Here is a 21,318-nt window from a genome sequence, read left to right as displayed (position 1 = left end):
GAACCCGGAAAACATGTGTTTTTTTGTTTGTTTGTTTTTTGCATATGTCAAACTGCTTCTCAGTGTAGCTATCCATTTTAAAACATCCAGGGCAATTAAGAGAGTTTTTCATTCACATCTTCATCAGCAATACTAAATATCTTTTAAAAAGTCAACAATTGGTGGAAGAAAAGTCTTTGCAATAGCACAAGACACCCATCTGCTTTCCAGTCCATTCTGTATATAATTCCTGGAGTTTATGAGATTGAAAAACTAATTCCATTTGAGGCCCTTTATCTTGTTACGTGGCAAATTCGGCTGCTCCAGAAACAATCTAATCTTCAGCCTCCCAATTATTTTTAATGTCTGGATTAACGTACTAACCACTCGTATTTAAAATCCATCTTCCCTGTGTTATCAGGATCGTGTGCAACAGGCAGATAGACAGAGGATTTACTGATTCACCAAAAAAAGTTAGCATCTTTGACATTTATTTGGAAAAAAAAAAAAAAAACGACGCTTCAGCTTATTTAATATTTCAATGATAACTTACTCCTATAAGGCAGAGAGAGAAATGTTTCAAGGAAACAAATGGTAGGCAGATTTTTACGAGGTAACATGGAGACAGCATACAGTGCCATAGATAGACCTCCAGGGTAGGTGGGGCGGGGGAGCAGAGGATTAAGAATTCATTTGAGAGGCTCTCCCATTTGGACAAAAATCTGGTAGACTCCCACATCTCATGGGTACTCAATAAAAAAAAAAATGTAAACATTGATTTGATTTAGGCTCAGCTTCAAAACAGTTGTAAGGCATTCATCAGAAAAGAGTATTTAACATTTGTTCCCTCTATTCTCGCCTCTTACCCGATCAAGAGCTACATGGGCTAAGCAGTGTGCTCACGCGGGTGAAGGAAAAGCAACCAACTTTAGAGACATTTCTTAAAACCATGGATCTGAGCCCCTGATAGCTTCCGGCTAACTCAGAAACCGTAACCCGAGGCGGAGAAGCTCCGGGTTCCTGGTGAAGAGGATGGTGTGTGGGCTGAAGGGGACAGCCAAGTAACAGAGACGTGGTCACTGGGGAGGAGAGCTGGGAGGCTCCGAAACCTGCAAAGGAGCCAGTCAGGCTGTCACGACTGAAAGGGGGGCCCCCAATGACTCGAGTTCCGGAACTTCCCTGCAACTGCCATCACAAGAGGCAGTGCCAAGACCTACCGCCTGTTTGGGCGAATCCATTTTCCTCGCTGTTGAATCCGATGCAAGGCCCGGGTCCAGGCCATGAAGAGTTAAGGGGCCTTCACAGCCATAAGCCACGTTGGGACCCATGCAGGACCGAGTAGGAACGCGGCTCACAAAGTGGGGTTTGCTTCATGTCCGGAACCCCAGTCAGCATCCTGAACACGACAGCCAAGGACCACCCACGGAGGGGGTGGGGTGGGAAGGGGCTCGCTGTGTGCTGTTCTGGACCAGAACAGGGATTTGGCATTTTGCTGGCACAGGGTGGGGATATGCCAGCATGCTCCCAGGCTGAAATAGCTACATTTGAAAGCTGGAAAGAGCATTTTCAAGTGGGCACACCACACACACACACACACACACACACACGCACGCACGCACACACACAGAGCTGGGCCAACTCTCCGCAGGCATGGAAAGACATGTCATTGTGCCCTCTCAGATGCAGGCTCTTGGCTGTTCTGATGCTCCAACCCACTTCCTTCCTAGGGGGCCGGGGCATTCAGGCTAAATTCAGCCTTCAAGAGCCTGGGAAGCCTGTCTGTCCTCCCTGGGGTACTGCTGGAGAATGAAGCAGATGAATTTTTAAATGAGACAATGAGTGTGTATGTGCATGTGTATTTGATAATGGTCCAAGCTTTAATAGCATGGTAAAATATTTATCTTATTTTTCATAGCTAGCATGCAATCAATCTGTAGCGCACTGACAGAATTTAGAAAGATCAAGGTCTACTCAGCCACAGCTAGATGGAACCACTCAACATTAAAATTATATGTATCGGTTAACGGGAAATGCAAGCTCATCACCAGGCAAGCCCCTGTCCCAAGATCATCCCTCTATCCAGCTGGAAGAAGGGCATGAACTCTTCTACAGGCTGTCCCTTCTCTTCTGAGCCACCAGAGTAAAGGGCTGTGGGTACCTCCCTGGTTTGGGTTTTAAGACGTTCATTGTCTTAGCAAATTGGCTCATTCAAGTTCATCTCCCTCTCGGATCCTGAAGAGCCTTGGTTTCACCAGAATTCACAATCTCTTCTTTGATAAATGATGTCAGGTGGGTGCAGGGGACAGGGCTGAGGGTGGCTGGGAGATTGATAATACACTGAAAATAAATTAAGTAACTATTCATCATGTAAAGACAAATGAATAATGATCATCGCTTTTTGGAGGTTTTCCACAATGAGGGGGGAAGAAGGGCTGGTCACAGGTCGCCAGCAACCACCAGTGATCACGAGTTAGAGGATGTTAGGAATGAAGACTCCGAAACGGTTGCCTGCGTTCCATGTGGAGGAGCTGGGGACGGACAGGGCCGCGGACACCAGTGTGAGATCTGAGGCATCCATCTCTTCTCGCCAGTGAGAAGAGGGAAGGGAGCAAAGAGCAGAGAAGGTTGGGAAGCTGTGGAAGGCAGACTGTGGGGCCGTCGTGTTTTGCCCACAGGCGGTGAATGCACGGTGAACCCTGTGTGTTGGTGACCGTGCGTGTGAGGCTGTGCGGTCGTGTACGGAGGGGCTCTGTCCCCTTATTATAAATCCCGAGTGGGTGCAGGTAATTAGGAGATCCAGACTATAAAAATGACCACATGTAATAGACCTTCCTGGTGTCCTATCTGTATGTGCAGCGTGACACACAGAGATGGTTCAAGACGCCACGCTGCAAGAATGTGGTGGTTACTTTCAGCAGGAATTATTTCTTGACCCTTTTTTCCTTCCTCCTTTCCTTTTATATAAAATGGCAACTCTTTCTCAGGAGACACAGCCTTTTTCCATAAATGCAGATCGTTCGGGGCTTCTTGTGTCATTAATCAAAGCATCTTGTCTTTTGTGTGGTTGCGAGGAGCCTGAGCATAGTTTTCGACTTGCGTAGATTTGGCTGTTGGATTTACCATGTGGAGAGAAGCAAGGATGGAAGTCTGCTAAGTCCCTGCAGCTGCCTCCTCGGTGACCTGCTCTCCAAGTATCAAGCCAGTTCCGGTCTGGATGGTAAATGGGCGTGAGGAAGTGGCCATGTTCTTAATTCCATTCTGATTCGCGTCTTGGTAAGAAGCTCGGTCTACACGATCTCACCCACACTGTAAGACGGTTTCTCCTCCTCAGGTTTTGGTATCTTAACTAGGATCGCACGTTACCCTTCCGAGGTAGGTGCCACATGAACACAATGCAGAGCGAAGGTGACCCCGCGGCATGCCCACTCCCTCCCACCTGCCGTAGGTTAACTGCCACCTGGCAGTCTGTCAACAGCAAATTCCGCTAAGACTGTGTCAAAAAGAGATGATCAAAGAGAAGAAAACAAATGCCGATGGAAAAGCTACTTTCCCATCTAAGAAATCATCCCATACAGACCCCTTTCGGGACCATGCCTCGCTAGGGATACGTCAAGAAAAACGAACTCTCAGCAGGCCGTCCAGATGACTTCGCCGTCACTGGAGCTGTTAAGGACAACTGTACACAGATCCGAAATAACAGAGGACGTCATTTTATTGGCTGTCCACAGGAAGTCTGGTCACACACGTTGGTGAAGCCCGTGGCGTGTGTGGTACAACACAACACCTCGGGTAACTACTGAACAGAAGGTTAACTGGTTCTCGACATCACACCCCGCAGGCCTCTGCGGCCCGGGCGCCACCTACCCACGCGCCATTCAGCTGAGCGAGCTGGCGAGCGAGGGCTCGGGCCTTGGTTTCCTGCACTCCCTTCCCATAAAACAGCACTTGAAAATTCACAAAATTAAAAGAAAGAGAGAAAGAAGGCGGCACTTCCTTCTGAATACGGACACCACTGTAAACAGTCCCCGGTGACATGCAACTCCACGTCTGGTCGATTTTTCCCTTTAGGTATTAAAAAAAAAAAAAAAATTAACAAATGGAATGGCATGTCTATTTCAAATATTAGTAGCATAACATTTAAGTGCAATTTCAGCCTGGCCACTAGTCGTCTAAACCTTCCGTGTTATCTGTCAACGAAAGCAGCGAGCAGACGGTCTGACATCCGGCACTGAGCTTTCCCCCAGCCTCTGGCTGCGGCCGCCCCAGGCCCCTCTGTCCCCATGCCCACCCTTCATATTCCATAACAGTTACTCGTTATCCACGCGGTCGGGGGGTGGGGCAGAAAATTCCGATGAACGGAGCTGGAGGCGTTTGGGCCCTGCTGCTCCTGCCATCAGGGGTCCTTGCGTCCAGGACCTGAAGGTGTCCTTGCCACCGTGGCACAGGGGCATGAGGAAGATGCCGTGGGGGGCAGCCCCTCTCCTCTGCCCGCTCCCACGGCCTGCAGTCCCCAGCCGGGCCACGTGGTCACACGGAGCTGAGCTTCACCAGGCCGCGCACCGAGTCCTCGTGCAGAGAGTCCTGGCTGGCCAGGCCCAGCACGTGCATGGTGCGGCTGTGGGCCAGGGGGCTGCCCGCCAGCAGCCGGGGCGGTGAGGGCGCTTCCTCCGGGGTCAGGAACTGGTGGCCCACGTGCTCCTCCTTCAGGGGCAGTATGTCTGTGAGCGCAGCCTCCGTGCTGAGGTTGGGCATGGAGGAGGGCGGCGTGGGCTGCCCGAGAGTCAGGCTGGCACAGGGCGTGCCCAGGCCGGGCTTCCCGGGCAGGTGCAGCTCCTCGCTGGCGAGGCTGGGCTCGCTCTGCAGCAGGGGCGTGGCCGCGGCCTGCAAAACGAATTTGGTGCTCTGAATGCACTGGTCTTGGTCACACTGGACAGCAGGAGGGAGCCGGCAAAGAGAAGGCCAGACGATGCCACAGGCGCAGGGTTGGGAGGGGAGGGGACATGGGGACAGAGGCGGGGCGGGATGCGAAAGAGAGAGAGAGAGAGAGAGAGAGAGAGAGAGAGAGAGAGAGAGAGAGAGAGAAACCGTTAGTGATGCCTCCGTCGGCCGGGGTCAGAGAGCGCATAGCAGCATGGTTTCACGTGGCGAACGCCGGCTCAAGCTCACAGTGCCCACAGGTGCCCAGGGAGTAACGTATGGCCTCCGGCCACCGTACTCCTGGCCCTCGTCCACAGACAGGACCTCCCCGAGAAGCGACGCCGCGGGCTCTGCCGCCTGCGGCCATCCAAGGCAGCTGTTTCTTGTCTGCTGAAAACCACTTGTACTACATTGTCCTGAAATTACAGGGGCCTGTCCACCCACGATCACAGCAGCGTTCTTCACGGTAGCCAAAAGGTGGACGGAAGCCAAGCGTCCATTTACTGATGACCAGATAAACGCAACGTGGCCTGCGCAGTAATGGAGTATCACTGAGCTGTAAAAAGGGAGGTTGCTCTGACGCCTGCTACGACACGGATGAACCCCGAGGACATCGTGCTAAGTGAGATCAGCCAGACCCAGAGGGACAAATGCTACACGATTGCACCTCTGCGAGGTGTCCCTAGCTTAGCCGGATTCACAGGGACAGAAAGCAGAGGGGTGTTTGCCAGGGTCCAAGAGGGAGAATGGGGAGTCGGTGCTCAGCGCATGGGTTCCCGTTTTGCAAGATGAAAAGCGTTCCGTAGGCTGGATGGTATCGATGGCTGCATAATAATTTGCGTGAACTCGATGACACTAAACTGTACACTTAACAACGGTTAGAACGGCGTATTTTATACTATGTCTATTTTATCATGAAAAAAAGAAAGAAAAATACACGGGAAACAGAAGCTCCTGGGGGTCTGATCGGTCTGCTCAGAAAGCCCTAGGATTCCCCACTGCTAAATTTTCGTCACGTTCAAGAAACACTAATTGAGCTGCTGTGGTTTTTTTTTTTTTTAATCTGCAAAAGAGAATGCCGACACTTCACGAGGGATCTCCTTTTCTTCCAACTGTTTCTAAACCATGTCAGGTCTCACGTCCTTCGTTTCGCTCTACTCACTGGCCAGAGGAAATAACGCAAACGCATTTCTGGCCGGTGGAACGTGGCGCTCCGATACCTTCGCAAACCCTCCCCTTGAGCTGTGGGCAAGTTTCAGAACAGCTGGAAGAGATCTCGGGGCGCTGGGAGACCTTAAACTTGAGTCTGTGCAGCGACTCGTTAGAGAGTTTCTTCTGGGGGAAGGAGGAGGAATGGGCGCAGATATCGGGTGAGCGCGTCGTGACTTGGCATTCGAGCAGTAAGCTGGAAGTGCCTGCCACTCGTTTCTTCCGAAGTTCTCGGGACAAACCCGTTTCCCCTCTTTACGAATGAAGACCCCGAATCTCAGATGGGTGGGTGGCCTGCTCCCAGGCCCTACCGATAAAAGCGAGGGCTGGATGCGGGGTTTGGGGGCCGGGACTGCAAATCTGTTTCCACTGCACATCTGACACATAGTAGGTGCTTAAGAAATGTTACTTGCCTTATTATTCCTTCTCTTTTTTTGGAACTCTGAAACTACTGCAGAGCCTCGGCCTGATAGCTTCGCGATGGAGGTGCTCCCCGCCCGCCTCCTGCCCAGAGACGCACCTGGCACCCCGTCACTGACCCACCCCCAGGCACGGGAGCAACCTGACCGGAGCACTCAGTTCCTCAGGCTTTTCCTTCACGTGCTCCAGGGTGTGCGTCCTTCCCAGCCAAATGGGGTTCTTTCTGAAATCACAAGTGGTAGTCCAACCCCTAGGCATCCTCAGCCCCCCCACCCCACCCCCCAGCAAGCTTCCATGAAGAGGAGGAAGAGCCTCGGTCTCTAAGCAATTTACAGGTGTTACAAGTTCAAAGACGTTGGTTCCAGGCAAGAGTAAACTCAAGGCGGAGCTTTAAGGAGGGAAAGCCAGCGGTCTGGGCAGATCCTGGCTTTTCTGTCATTAAGGGAACTTCAAAACACCCAGAGCTGGGGAACGGCGGGGAAGGGCTGGGGAGCGAGCGGAGGGCTCCTCGTTGGAGATGAAACCGCCATTAAAAGGTGCTGGGAAGGGGCTGTTAGGCATTAACAATCATTTAATGTCGCCGTCTTCCCAAGTCATCTTTGCCACAGCACTGCTTTTCCACTGGGCGACTGAGCAGCGAGCCCGTCCTCTGCTCTCACAAGGAATTTCAGCTGGGGGAGGGGTCACTTTTTTTGTGGGGGAGGGGGGCGGTGCTGCTGAGCGGGCAGCTGTCAGGACCAGAGAGCCCTGGTCCTGGGAGGTTCTGCTGGCTCTCCCACACTGCCGGTAGGTTTCTGCACATCAGCTCCGTCTTGATAGGCAGAGGCAGACGAGAGCAACCTTCCTGATTAAACATTCATCTTCTGGAAACTATCCCCGGGCCTTGGATATACTGTGCTTTGCAAAGAATGTTTTAGGAAAATCACCACTTAGTCTCCTTGCCGGCGGAGCTTCCGGCACTGCCCGTAGCTCAGTACGGCTCCGAACGCGGGTCGCCTCCAGTGACCCCGGGGCTGAGATGCCCCCACCGAGGGCAGGTGCCTTTCTCTCAATGGTTCCTTCTGGAGCCCTCACTTGCCCTAATACTTCTGTCCACGCAACTGCCCCCAGCTCTAGGGGAAGATGAAATTGCAAGTCAGATTTGTTCATCTCCGTTGACCCAAAGAAAGAGGCTTTTTTAAAAAAAACATTGAAAACAAATTGGCCAATTTTGTTTTAGGGACCAGCCCAAAGCAGACTGCCTGGTAAAGACTCAGAGAGGAACGTGTTAGACGGCAGAGCTGGAGGAGGCTGTCAAGGTCGGGAGGCCCAAGGGTGAGGAGAGAGGTGCCCCCTCTGACTTCCGAGGTCTCCCCCCACTTCCCCCATCACTTGCCCTCCTCTCTTCCCTGATCACTCCTCTGGGCACCCATCAGAACCTTCTGGGAGGGAGTGGCTGCAAACAGTGGTCTGTTGGGTTCCGCAGAGCTCAAGTTCACTGGTCATGAGGAATTTGAGGAGCCAGCCGAGACTTCACGCTGAAACATCACTGTGCTGACTTGGAGGCAGATCTACTCTGAAGCTACGATGCTTAAGTTCGGGGTCCCTGGCTCGAACGACCCCTTCCCAAGCCTTGCTCCTTGCTTTTGCTTTGTTTTGTTTTGCATATTGTTTTCTTTTTCCCAAAGAGGACTCCCAACTGCATGCCTCAGGCCCCCCCAAACCTGGGCCCTCTCCTGCACACACCTGTTGGCCCTGTCTCGCGGGCAAGATGACACCTCGTTAAAACTGTCACAAATCTGTGCTCAGCCTCACGGCCAGGACCCTGTTGAAAACGCACTCCAGTTTACTGGAGTAAAGCTGAAGGGCTTATAAATTTGAAAGAAAAATTTTGCCTAAAACATTTAATTAAAATTATCTAACATTGAGCCCAATTACTGGGACCATGAACCTAAGTGTCTAAATCCTGCTCATTTCCCGTAGCTTCGAAAATAGTTTGCTACATTCAACATCCGTTTAGAAGACCAGTCCCGTCTAGGGGGACTCAGGGACCAGGCTTTCTTCTAGAGGATGTTGTCCATATAATCCTCCTATATAACTGGTTAGGGAACTGCCTCATGACAGCCCCTTGACTGGGAGACTATGGGTCCTGTTGGATTCCAACCAAGGGCAGTGCAATGACTCTGCCCAGTGGAGCTCGGAGCTTACAATATTAACGTGGCATGTTTTGAGCATCTCCTTCTTAGAAGCAATTCTGATTAGGAGATTTTGTTTGTTTGTTTTTTTAGGGTCAGAGCTTTTCCTCATTTAGCACACGCCAACATTCCAAGGAGGACGAGTGCACAAACCTTCAGGGTCGCAGCTCCCATGTGAGCACTTCGAGGGAGAAAGTGGCCAATTATTTTAGGGTTCCCGTGGGGACGACCCGTGACGAGGAGTTCTCACCCCTCTTCCTTTGAAAACTCTGCTGCTAATTGTCATCTGCCCCTTTCTGGTTGATTTTCCTGCTTGATTTGCTTTCTCCGGTCCCGCCGGTTCTTGCCCTCACTGCCCCCTCCTTCCCGTCCTGCCTGGGCTTTTCCTCCCGCTCCTCTTTCCCTGTGTTCCTGCTCTTGCGTCCACCTCTCTCTCCTCTCTCACCTTGACCTTCTCCCCAGCCCTCCTGCCTCTTCCGTCGAGGACTCTCATCCTTCAGCCAGCAGAGGGAGACGTCGCCCCTCCCTTGGCCCCTCACATCTCGGTGGCGGGGTTCGTCTTCCAGCACTACCACCACAGAGCTGTTGGGAGTATTGTAGTTTAGCTAACCAGTTCTATAATCTGAAGTACAAATGGCCAAGGCCCCCAGGATATCGGAGAATGACGATTCATTATCCGAAAGGGAGAAAGTCATGTTTTCATTCCAAAACAACCCATAAAAGTTCCTCTTTATCAAATATAGAGTTGAACCCTAGGAAATTGCCTTTTTTTTTTTTTTTTTTAGGTTGAAAATCATCCAAATGCTGAATACTAATAGAACAGAAAACCTGATCGCTTGTAAGAGTGTCTATGAAAAGACCCTTCTGTTGGCAGCTTAAAACGAATTCTGTCTGGGTGCTGGAGCGTTGGCCGTAGTCACAATAAGTCACTGTGACGGTTGCTGATTTACTGCCTAAATGAAGCGCGGGCATTTACCTTGCAAAGAAGTTTATGGCTTCAGATGTTCGATGTCACACACATCGGCGCTTAATGCTACAATTTAAAAACACCCCAGAGATAATTTACTTTTTGTTTCTGCAGATTTTCAAATAAAATTGCTCATGTTGGAATACATTTCCTTTTACCCTGGCTGGCTTCTTATCTGAAATGACCCTCGAGTACAGATTAAACAAACGCTGCTGAAAGCGAAATGTGGAGTTTTCTAGGTGGTTTTTATACAAGCTAAGAACGAATGAAATTATTTAGTTTGTTGCACTTCTGTCAAAATACTCACATCGGGCATAATTTATTTCTGTCTGCCCGTGAAGCTGTGTTCTGGTGTTCTGGGTTCTCGTGGCTGCCCACCATGGTAAAACACTACAAACTTCCAAAAGCCACCTAAAACAAAAGCTAGAAAGAGATCTTCCTTTTTATTCTTTTATGTAACATTATCGTTTAAGTTTGCTTAAGTTATTTTTTCTACCCTATTTGATTTTTCGGATTATACATGGAGAGTTCTTCTGAAATACTAGTTTAACAGGTGTAGTCTTGTTTTGATATTGGATTAAGGGGGATTTAACAATTAGGTTAAGTAACGATAGCACATGATTTTCCAAGTAAATAAATAAATAAATAAACGATGTTTCAACCACTATGTATTATCTTTGTGTTTAGCACATGATCCCAAAGAATCTTTGTAGCCACAAGTGACAGCTTTAAACATAACTTGTCACCCTGGTGCTATGCAGAACTTAAAGCACTTGACAATTAAATGAGATACGTGTCCCAAAAACTGGACCATGACTACATACACATATTGTCAGCGACAGAACTTCACTGTGAGGTGATAACCAAACCCAGCAATGAGGCAGATAGATGGGAATAATGAAAACGTAATCCTCAGTGGGCACTGAGGTCATCTGCGCATGCGCCGAGCGGGTCCTCAGCATCTCACAGGTGTTCAGATGACGAGGCCGCACTGCGGTTACGTGCACCATCCTAGAGCTGTGGATGCCAATTCGTCACTCTCTAACCCTCTCTTCCTGGGGAATCTGCGGTAGGAGGAAGATCACTTAGACAGCACGTAACCATCCGCATCTCCAAATGACATGAGATGGTAAATTACTGTGACTTTTCCCAATTACGAGACAACGAGGAAGGCCTCAGTGGACATTTCGGTGCCAGCTCTCCGTCGATATTTACCCATTTTCCCTGCACGGCACTATCTGCATGTTTCCCTAAGACCTAACGTCTTTAGCTCCAATTTCTAAAATAGTGCACATTTCCCTAGAAGCACTTCTTCCCATCATTCAGGAAGTACCTCTCTGACTTAGCTTTCGGTCTTAAAAGAAAAGAACAGGCAAAAATGTAAGCAGAGACATCTGGGACCTCTTTCCCTCCAGCCTTTCCTTCCAGATGAATACACCCCATCTGGTGCTAAATCTAAATAAATGTCTGTGGACATTCTTCCTTTGAGGCAGGCTCTGGCCGGAATAATCGCGCCCCATGGCTAATTCACTATTTACTGCTGGTAGAATGGGTAACAAAAAATGTGCGCATGCGCACACGGCAACTTGGACCTGTCCTCTAATTACAGAGGCAGGCCTCTAGCCCCAGGAATGATGGATACGGGTGGGAGACTGGCCCTCTGTTTGCAGATGAGAGAGTATGTGAAACGGCCCAAAACATGCGAGGCAAACGTTTCCGACAGTACACAACAGACCACGCAAGATCGCAATCCCCAAGGGAAGGGAAATGCGCAGGGCGAGCCCGACAGACAACCGGCTCTTTCCTGGGGGAACCGTCGCAGCCATGGCGAAGGCTGGAGCCTGCGCGGAGCGCGGCGGTCGGTCCCGCTGAGTGCGGGAGGCAGCGAAGCAGATGCTGCACAGAGCCGGGGGGTGGGGACAGAGGCCCTAACGGGGGTCCCCACGAGTCTGTCACCAAAGGCGTCACCAAAGGCCGCGGCGAGCATGTGCGGGATGAGCTTCCCTCCCCGCAAAGGCTGACAGGGTAGCGGCTGCGATGGGGCGGGGAGGGGGGGGGGAGGAGCAAACACACCGGAGGCTGAACAAAGCAGTGCTGGGGGGCCCTGACCTCGTTCACACCTCCAGTGCTTTGTCAACCGTCCTGGTAACCAGGGAGGGCAGTCAGAAGGCAGGCGGGGCCTTAGGAGCAAGAATCACGCCCCAACACGAGACCCTTGAACGTTCAAGATGATTAGCTGCCTGCTAAAACGAGGTCAAGACTCTTCAGGAGGAGATAACGAAATCCAGAGTCTATATAATATACCGTCCAAAATATCCGGTATTCAATAAAATGTCAATAGACATACAAACAAATAGGCAAATGTGATCCAGAGTCAAGGGAAAAAGTGGTCAACAGACACCAAGCCCAAGACGGGCCAGATATTCTTCGCAGATAGACCTTAATCAATAATATAATCATGTTCAAATGATTACAGAAAAATATGGTCTCAGTGAGTCAATGGATAAGGAATCTCAACAAGGAACTACAATTCAGCAGAGAAATAAAAATAGCCAAATGAAAATTTCTAGAATGAAAAAGAATAATGCCGAAAGACATTTTCTGGATGAGCTGAAGACTAGATGGAGTCGCTCATCTGCGGACGGGAAGCAAAGCCTGCCTCGGCACAACAGCACAGAAGCCCGACTGTGTCCCGCCTCCGAGAGGCGCCCAGCCGGTTTTTGCTGTCTGCTTAGTTATACTAAGGTGTGCATGGCTGACCTTTGATTTTGGCTGAATGGGAGAACCAGCAGCACTATCCACTGCACATTGAAAAAGCGGGTAAGGGAGTCGGTACAGATTGAGGCAAAGGGACAGACTGGGACACAGGGACTGTCCAGCCAGCCCTGCTTCCGGTAGCTGTATATCGACCCCCAGACAATGCCCTGGTCTGTATAAGGGGACTTCCCATCACAAGGTGCCACAAGCTGTTTCTGGAAGAGATTTTGTGGGCACTTCCCCTTTGCACCCCCTAAGAAACCAGTTACTCTGCAGCCGCTACCTTCCTTCCCCCGGTCTGACCCACCACTCAGTGGTGGCCCGGGAAGCCTTCCAGGTGTGCCTGGTTCGTTACTGGGTTAGTGGGTGTACAAGCGAAAGAGAAGTCTCCGCAGGGGGTTGCGGCCCCACTGCAGGCAGCTCCTACCATGTCGCTCTGCGACTGCGTGGCCCCGTACGCAGCCATCCCATTGGGGGGCGCAGCCGGCTGTGGCGTGTCGGGCTGGACGTACCCTCTTCTGTCAATTAGGCTACGAGAGAAAACAGGAGGACGAGCGTGAACGGAACGGCAAGGACACCATCAAGGCTTTTCATTTCCATTCCAGGGGTCCCTCTTCTTGGGACGGGCCCCACCTCAGGCACCTTGGGGGACACCGCCACTGATCTTTGGCAGTCGGGTGCCAAATTCTGTCACTTCCGCCTTTTCGGATGCTTGCAGCATTCTTTCGCTCACCGCCACCTGCCGCAGGCGCCCTCCCCTCCCCCAGCCTCCGCCCTCCCGTCCGCAGCCCCCATCGCCAGCAGCGCTTTGTCCGGCTCCTCGTCCCCAGCGCGTAACCCCTCCCGCTGGCACAGCTTTCGGGGTGCTCCATCTCTGCGATCCAGGTCCGGGCCCCTGCTCTCGGCCCTCAGGCCTCGCGCGCCCGTCTCCCACGTCCCTCTCCAGCCTTAAGCCCACGTCTTCCTGTCACACGCACGGCGTCCACAGGTCCATCGCTTCCACAACAGGCGGCTCGGCTACTACGTGGGCCTGCCGCTGCGCCCCCCGGCCCCCCGCGTGGGCCTCGGGCCACACACACTCCGTAACCTCTGCGAAGGGCGCGGGGTGCACCCCACGGCCTCCTCCTAAGGGCGGCGGAGGGCTGGGCTGCCGGGGGCTGGGCTGCCGGGGGCTGGGCTGCCGGGGGCCGCTCCCGCTTGCCAGTCTGAGAAGACGGGAGTTGTCCTGACAACTCCCACCTCCAGGTCTGCGCCCGACAGAAGAACAAGCCCTTAGCAAGTGCTCGTGACAGCGTCTGGAAATGGAACGCTCTCTGCTTTGGTATCGGCTGAGTCCCCACAGGCTCGGAAAAAGGCAAGAGGCAACAAAGAACTCCGTCTGCCAAACGAGGTGCTGGACCTCCCCCCGCCCACGCAGGGCCGTCAAAGGGGTTCTCAGACCAAGTGTGCAATGCCCCCCACCCCCCGCCCTGCCCTTGGAAGGCATATAAGATTGGAGGTAAGAAGAGCAAAGAAGGGTGTCCGGGACTAAGGAGTCCCCGGTGCCCGGCCGATGAAGGGAGCAGGGCGGGGGGCTGGGGGCTGGTGCGGAGAGGGTGAGGGGCCAGACGTGGGTGTCCTGGGGGAGAGCCAGTGCGGAGCTGGCTCAGTGGGGCGTTCTGGGGAGTTAAATTGTAGCCCCTAAAAGATACACTGAAATCCCAGCCCTGGGAGGCATGAAGGGATGTAAAGTGTTAACCTTCAACGAAGTCTGAAGTTCTGATTTGCTGAAATGACGCCGTTTGGAGGAAATGAAAGCGCCCTGAGTCCTTTTTTTTTTTTTTTTTTTTCCTCTTAAGTGACAGGAGGAATGAAGGGACTTGCAGGGCATTTCGTCCAGGAGCAGACAAAGAACTAGGTCGTCAAGAGAGTCTGAAGGGACAGCAGCGGGGCGGAAATGAAGTTGTCCGCTTGCTTCCGGAGCATTCAGCCCGTTTAACGTGCCGGCCACCACCCGAGACCGTGACATTCTGCCACGAGCCCCCTTCTCGTCCTCACAATGGTCCACGAGCGCCTCCTGATCGGGCCACACACCCCTCATCTCATCTCTCGCCTCCCACTCCCTGCCCGCCTCCCTCCCTCCCACGCACCCTTCAGCTCCTCCTCTGACAAGCCAGGCTCACCTCCGAGCCTTTGCACGTGCTCTTTCCTCTGCCTGTCTGTCCCCCCGCGATGCCTGTCTCCCGAGCCCTCCTCACCCTTTAGGACATTTCGCTTAGAGCCCCCTCCCCTGGGAAGCCCGCCCCCTGGAGCCTGCACCCCGCCCTCCATCACGGACCCGCCATTGCCGTGAGCATGCGCTACCGATGGCGCTGTGTCGCCCGCGAGGCTGCGCGCTCTTCACACGCACACGCGTCCCTGGCACCCAGCACGGAGTCTGCCGCACGGCGCGCACTCAGGAGCGGTGGCCCCGGGGACGCTCACGACTGGCTGGCTCACGGCGTCGCCCTGCAGGGCCTGATCCTGGCCGTGCCTCGGGACGCTGCGTCTTTCCAATTTCCTATTCCTCCGGCCAGGCCTGTACGAGGATCCCCCTGCCCCCGAACCTGGCCATTCCCACTCGGCTGTCCCCATACCCCTGGGGACACTGTGTACAGAACTGAATGTGGGTCCACAGTTCTCACTGGGAAACAGGACACACACACACACACACACACACACACACACACACACCACACACGTGTTCTCTCTCTCTCTCTCTCTCTCTCTCTCTCTCTCTCTCTCTCTCTCTCTCGAGCACATCGCTACACTGTTTAGGAATGTTTTAGAGGCAACTCAAGTGCACGATTCTGGGTGCACAGGTGGTTCTCAGCCCCTGTCCGAGGCAGGGGACACTGCTCAGCGGGGAGGGGGCTGGCTGGGAGGCCGGTGGAAGTCCCTGGCCCGCTTAAGGGCAGCCAAGCTGGGAGAGGCAGGGCAGAGAGAGGAGAAGGCGGCGGCAGGGGGAGGAGCAGGGCGAACATCACCCCTGCACTCTGCCTGGCTGGCTCTGGGAAGCCCACGGCCAGCGGCTCACTGTCCCTGCGCAAACTCTTGGGTGAGCCAAAGGGTTCCCAGGTTGGGGCATCCTTGAGAAGCACCCCCTCCACAGGGAATTGGGCACTGGAAAGAAGACAGCCCCCTCTCCGCCAAAAGAGCAGATTTAATCTAGTCGTAGCAGAAATAATTTTGGTTGGGACAAGACTGGTCTATAAACAATACACAGCAGCACCACATCAAAGACTTGGGAACAAGAAACGCGATTCGGACAACATGTGAGACGTTTCCGTTCTTTCCCTGGATTCCGATGTATGTTTTATGAACGGGGAACGACGCTTGCTCAGGTCTCGCTTGCCTCTTACACTCTTCCAAGGCCTCAAATTAACACACCAACAGGAAACAAGCTAAACTTTGAAAAACCGTGCACTTACCATGGGCTTTTCTGGCCCAAAGAGCCCCAGGAGGGACTCCTGGGTGAGTCTGGGGTCTCTTGGAGAGGGGCTGGCGCCATCCAGGCACGCCTGACCCCAGGCTGAGGTGGCACCCCCACCCAGAGGCCTTGGCTGCCCTTTCATGTCAGCCCCAACTCAGAGGCGCCCCCCGAGGACATCTAATTCAGGAGGAGGGTGACACACTGGGCTCCCAACTTTCTAGGCCCAAACTAGAAAAATGATCCAATTAATAGCACCAATAACAATAACCCAGTACCAATCGCTAAATGGTCTTGGAATACGAGCTTGGGTTTTTTCTTCTTTTGGGGGGGGCGGGGCACCAGCCACTCTTACTTCCCTAATGATGTTTCGCTGAGGCTGACGATCAACTGAAATGTGCATTCCAATGGCACATACCAGTGACGCTGGCCACGGAGGTTCCGCGCGCACAGGGGAGCTGCCCGGAGGCGGTCCCCGAGCCTTCCGTGGTCTCTCTTCACTTTGCACATTAGAGACCAAAAGGCAGGAAGTAGTGAAGACTTGGAAACGCACTCTAGAGACCCGGAACGCTCACGCAATAAGTATTTCTGATGATGGATCGATGCGCTGGGAACACGTTCTTCCTGGGTATACCTCATGAATAGTCAGGAGCTGACCCTGCTGCAGACTTGCACGATTCTGACGTGGCGGCAGCGAGCCCCTGTCCACGCGCACGCCGGTCCTGATGCCAGACACCTGGGTGCGAGCCCTGACGAGGTAGCACTGACTCGCTGTGTGACCTTGGGCACGTTGTTTGACCTCTCTGTGCCTCAGTTTTCTCACTCATAGAATGAGATATAACGGTACCTGCCTCACAGGCACAGAGTGAGGTTCCGAAAGTTAACACGGATCAGGCACTGAGAGCAGAGCCTACCACGGTCCAATAAACGGCACCTCCTGCCATTATTAATGTCATTGTCTTATCATCACCATGATCTCAACTGCTTCGGGCCACACAGATCTCTCCTGCACTATTTTAGCATTTACATCCCACACGACTCAGCTGTGAGCAGTGCTTTCTACAGGTTTTCTAACTGCGCCCTACATCATGTCCTGACTCCCTTACCACGATAACCATGGCTCCCTGCTTGCCACTGACGCTCAACATCATTCAATAATCAGTGAGGTCGCGTGTCTCAGTTTCCCTACTTGCCCCTCAGGGGATTTTCCTCTGAACGTGAAAGAAATTCAGGAAGTACAAAAAGGTGCCCGGCATAACACAACAGACGGCCAGACCTCCACGACCTCTATTTCGCTAAGGCCATGTCTCCGTGGCACCAAGTGCAACGCTGACCTGGCGGTCCTCTGAGCGGTGCGACCGAATCCGCCAGCAGAGGCCGGGTCTCTGCGTGGCGAAGCCTGTGCCCACGCGGCTGAGGCGTCCGCTTCCCTGAGATCTAGTGAAGTGCACGGCGTGTCCCGATTCTTACCTGGGAGAGATGGGCCCACACAGGGCGACACAGCAGTTCGTAAAGATGTTCCCGTAGCTGTAGGGGTTGTAATTTTCTTTACCTCTTTTATTTGACCAAGATCCTTTAATCTGAAAGAAAAGGATAGTTGTAACACACACTGTCCTCCATACTAACGCCACGGCTCAGGCGAATGAGACCCCGAAGGCAAGTCATCTTTACTCATTTCTTCAGCAGGGGAAATGGAGATCATTTTGTCAAGGAACCCCAAACCTGGAAATATCCCCAAAGAGCGGGTCTCATTAGGGAGAAAGTAACTTTCTCTGAGGATGATAATCTCTCATTTCTACGACATGGTCCTAAAGGGCCAGCTCATCCATGCCAGTGGAGATTTTTTTTTTTCTTCCTCATTTAGTGTGCTAAATGGTAACTAAGGGAATGGCGGCCAAAAGAGTCGATGTGGCTTTTCTAATGGCCGATTCCAACCCATCCGAATCAGCCTCATAGTGTTGCCAAAATACGTTCACAGATTCCAATGTTCATAGTTACCAAATACAAAAAAAGTGTATTAATATTCTCTTAACTCACGGATTTCATCAGCACTGATTTGCTCAAGCCCTTAAGGCACCTGGAGTGATTCTGAGACATTGAATTCATATACCAATGGAGCCTGCGTCAGATTCTAAATATTCAGAGCAAAGAGGACCAGGCTCATGAAGAAACGTTTTCCAACACCATGCTTCCTGTTTATACACCTCCTCTCCATCTGTGGTAAGTATAGGCATGGGATCTGGGACAACAGGCTGAACTCTGGGTCCAGGCAATCTCCAACAACAAAAAGGAGATGCTAGCTGCGAAAGGCAGACTTTCACGTTCACTCCGAGATGCCAGCCTGCCCTGGCCCCTCCACGGCGGAGGGGTGATGAGCTGCTCATAAAACCGAGGCATAGGACTAGAACCAGACCTCCTCCCCGGGGCTGGAACTGGGTGCCTGCCACACGGCCTCTCTTGGTACCTAGCTGACGTGGTCAGAAAGTAAGACAATCCGGAGATTTCTGACAGAGAACTGGAGAACGACAGCTGAAAACGCTCCCGCTGCACATTCTTTGCCCCCAAGGGCTTCCGTCTGGAGTCGGATGTGCAGGGGGCCTCGGCCCCTAAGCTCTTTGGTCCCTTCTCCCCTCGGTTGCTGATCACACCCAGGCCCCACGCCACCGGGAACTCACATCCTCATTCGTTGTCTGGTTGGAGCTGATCAGGTACGTGTGGAACCCGGAGAGCCCGACGATGGACCAGACGGAGAAGAAGCACACCACGGCCTCCAGCACGGTGACTGGGAGTCAAGGAGGCAAACTGGGAGGGCAGGAAGCGCCCTCAGGCCCCTCGGCAGCCGGGCTGATGTGAGACTTGGACAGGAAACACCGCAGGCAGCCCCCGAGGCCCCTCGCACCTAGCCCACTCGTTAGCCCAACCAGAGACTTTCGGGGTCATCTAACCGTCTCGTTAGCCCAACCAGAGACTTTCGGGGTATCCCCCATGTCGCGTCTGCCACCTGCGTGGCACGCACACTCCCCAAATGAAAGCTGGGCTCCCTGCACATGACCTGTTTACGTCTTCGTGGGTGGCAGCTCCTCTGACCATCCTCCTGATCCGACCCGCGCCTTCTCCTTGTGACTCACCGTGCTGGAAAAGCCAGGAAGCTCGCTGGCTGGAGTCACAGAGGCTCAGGCCTTCGAGGAAAGGCCACAGGATTGGCACTCGCTTCAGACAGACTCTAATTTTCGCTTCCGAACGCAGAGGGCTATAGTTCCAATGGGATTCGAGGCTGTGGGTAAACTGTCACACCAGCAGCAGTTGACAGTCGTGTGGCGGGCTGACTGTGGATGGCTGTAGTCCGGGCTGGGCTTGTCCTCGTCACTTCCCCTCTCCCTGGGCAGCCCCTCCACCCCTGGGTGGCTGCCTGCTCCCACCTGTGGGTGGGCTTCTGAGACAGCGGCGACGTCTCTCGGAGGGGCATCGGGGGGAGGGGCGTTTTCACTTAGGGAACCTTTCCTTGCCCAGCAGCCAACCCTGACACATAAGGCTGTCCCCAGCTGTCTGAGAGGCCACTGGGAAACCTGGACACTCAGCAGACACCGAGGGACGTTCCACACAAGACATGCCACAACCCGAGCGGAAAGAGCGTGGCATTCTCCAACGGAAGAGAGAGAAATCGACCAAGAGCGTGGCAGCTGGAAAAGACCAGAGAACGTTTCCGTCCCACGCACGTTAACAGAATTCTATTTACAAGAGAGAGATGTACCTCAGGGGGAAAAAAAAATCCATCTTAAGTGTGGGAGTTTAAATATACACCATGCATCCCCCAGCCATAAATTATAGGGAGAGAAAGTAAATACTCCCGCTTTCCTGATGCTTTTAAGGATGGAGGCCGTGCATCATGCTATAATAGATCACCATTGATTTTTTCCGGGATTGTACATAATTCATCTTTAGCCCAGAGAAATAAACATGCTCTCTAGGGTAGCGCCACAAGTTGCAGTGTCACGATTAATGGGTGGCGCCGTCGGGGCACGTGGGGTCGCATACGAAACAGCAGATGTGGACGGGGTCCTGCCTGCCGATTGATTTTTCAACTTGAGGACAAACCACTGGGTCTGCGCTTGGAAAGGCAGAAAATGCTGTACTTGTCCTAAGGTCTGAACTTCTAGAAACTGCGAGCTCAAAGAAAAGCACCACCTGGAATTAAAAGGACCTCTGAGGAGGAGAAGAGTGATCCTCGGCTGGCCGGCCGAGGGGGACACAGCCCAGAGCAGCCGGGGTCTCTCAGCCGCACGGTGCTCGCCGCAGGCCCTGCCCGTCCCGGAGGATGGAGGTGAGCAGAAGCGAGGACCAGCTACGTCTCTTGAGAAGAGGAAAATGAAGGCAGTATGTTGGCAAAGCAGATGCACGTGGGTGAGTAGGGAGGAACCACGGGGGATAGAGATGCAGAGAAGCAGACCCCCACCCGGGGCTGCCACCAGCCTGGGCAACCCCTTCGTTCCCCCCGGGGTGATCCGGGTGGGAGGATGGTTATGGCCGGAGGCCTGGTATGCACGTGGGGACTCACAGACGGTGGCCCAGGCGGCAAAGAGGGTCTCATTCTTAACTGGACTCATAGATGCCCCTCCTCCTTCCCTCATGCCCCCACCCAAGAGGGGACGGACTGGGGAGGCAGCCCGCGTGGGAGTCACGCCCCACACTGGTTTGAAAGCAGAGGTGGAGGCCGGCGACGATGAGGTAAAGCAGGGGGGAAAGTGAGTCGGGAAAACTGGGGTGTGAAGGCGGATGACAGAGGCAGTGAGTTTTCACAGGCCGGAGGAAGAGACGAGAGAGAGAGAGAGAGAGAGAGAGAGAGAGAGAGAGAGAGAGAGAGAGAGAGAGAGAGAGAGAGAGAGAGAGAGAGAGAGAGAGAGAGGGAGAGAGAGGGGAAAGGAAGCGGGAAGCGGTCGAGGGCAGAGAAGAGAGCGAAAAAATGGGAGCAGAGATTTAATCACGAAAAAGCACAAGGGCCGAGCTCGGATCTCAGAAACTTCTGCTCCACCAGAAGTTCGCAAAGCAAGCGGAACGGCGGGGCCGGCAAACGGCCCGGAACATCCAGGGGCGGCGCGCCCCGAAGCCGGCATCGCAGAGCAGGCGAAGGACGGCGACTGAAGTGGCGGCCGCTGAGGACGCTCTGGCCGCTGCCGCTTCCTCGAGGCCTGCAATCATTCCCCGCCCCCCCCCCCCCGGGGGAGGCACTGTTGCCGGCGGATGCAGGATTTTCAAGGTTTAGAGTGGGAACAAGGGACTCCCCCCCCCACAGCTTCCACATTAATATCTCATGCGCTTCACACACATTTTGTCAACGGCAGAATGCGGTTTCCCCGGTAGCTCACAGCTGTACCCGAACGACACGAATTCAAGGCAGGATGCTGAGCGCGGCCCACACCCGCTTCTCCCCAGCAGTGTGTCTGAAGGAA

General features: G+C 53.3%; 1 protein-coding gene across 5 annotated transcripts in view; it reads right to left on the bottom strand.

The window, feature by feature from the left end:
• Positions 1 to 3,673: 3,673 nt before the first annotated feature.
• Positions 3,674 to 21,318, bottom strand: part of ZDHHC14 (zinc finger DHHC-type palmitoyltransferase 14) — a 213,930-nt gene continuing 196,285 nt past the window's right edge. For 2 of the 5 annotated variants that reach the window (XM_016162751.2, XM_016162746.2), the window contains 4 exons: positions 18,547 to 18,649; positions 17,342 to 17,451; positions 12,851 to 12,953; positions 3,674 to 4,905 (listed from right to left, as the gene is read on the bottom strand). In XM_016162751.2, the coding sequence (XP_016018237.1) occupies positions 4,507 to 4,905; positions 12,851 to 12,953; positions 17,342 to 17,451; positions 18,547 to 18,649 (715 nt within the window). In that variant the 3' untranslated portion in view covers positions 3,674 to 4,506. The remainder of the gene's footprint in view (positions 4,906 to 12,850; positions 12,954 to 17,341; positions 17,452 to 18,546; positions 18,650 to 21,318) is intronic. The other 3 variants (XM_016162748.2, XM_016162747.2, XM_016162749.2) reach the window with 3 other exon arrangements.

The sequence above is a fragment of the Rousettus aegyptiacus genome, unplaced genomic scaffold (genome assembly GCF_014176215.1).
Source record: "Rousettus aegyptiacus isolate mRouAeg1 unplaced genomic scaffold, mRouAeg1.p scaffold_m13_p_1, whole genome shotgun sequence".
Taxonomy (NCBI): domain Eukaryota; kingdom Metazoa; phylum Chordata; class Mammalia; order Chiroptera; family Pteropodidae; genus Rousettus; species Rousettus aegyptiacus.
This window is presented reverse-complemented; position numbering and strand designations above follow the sequence as displayed.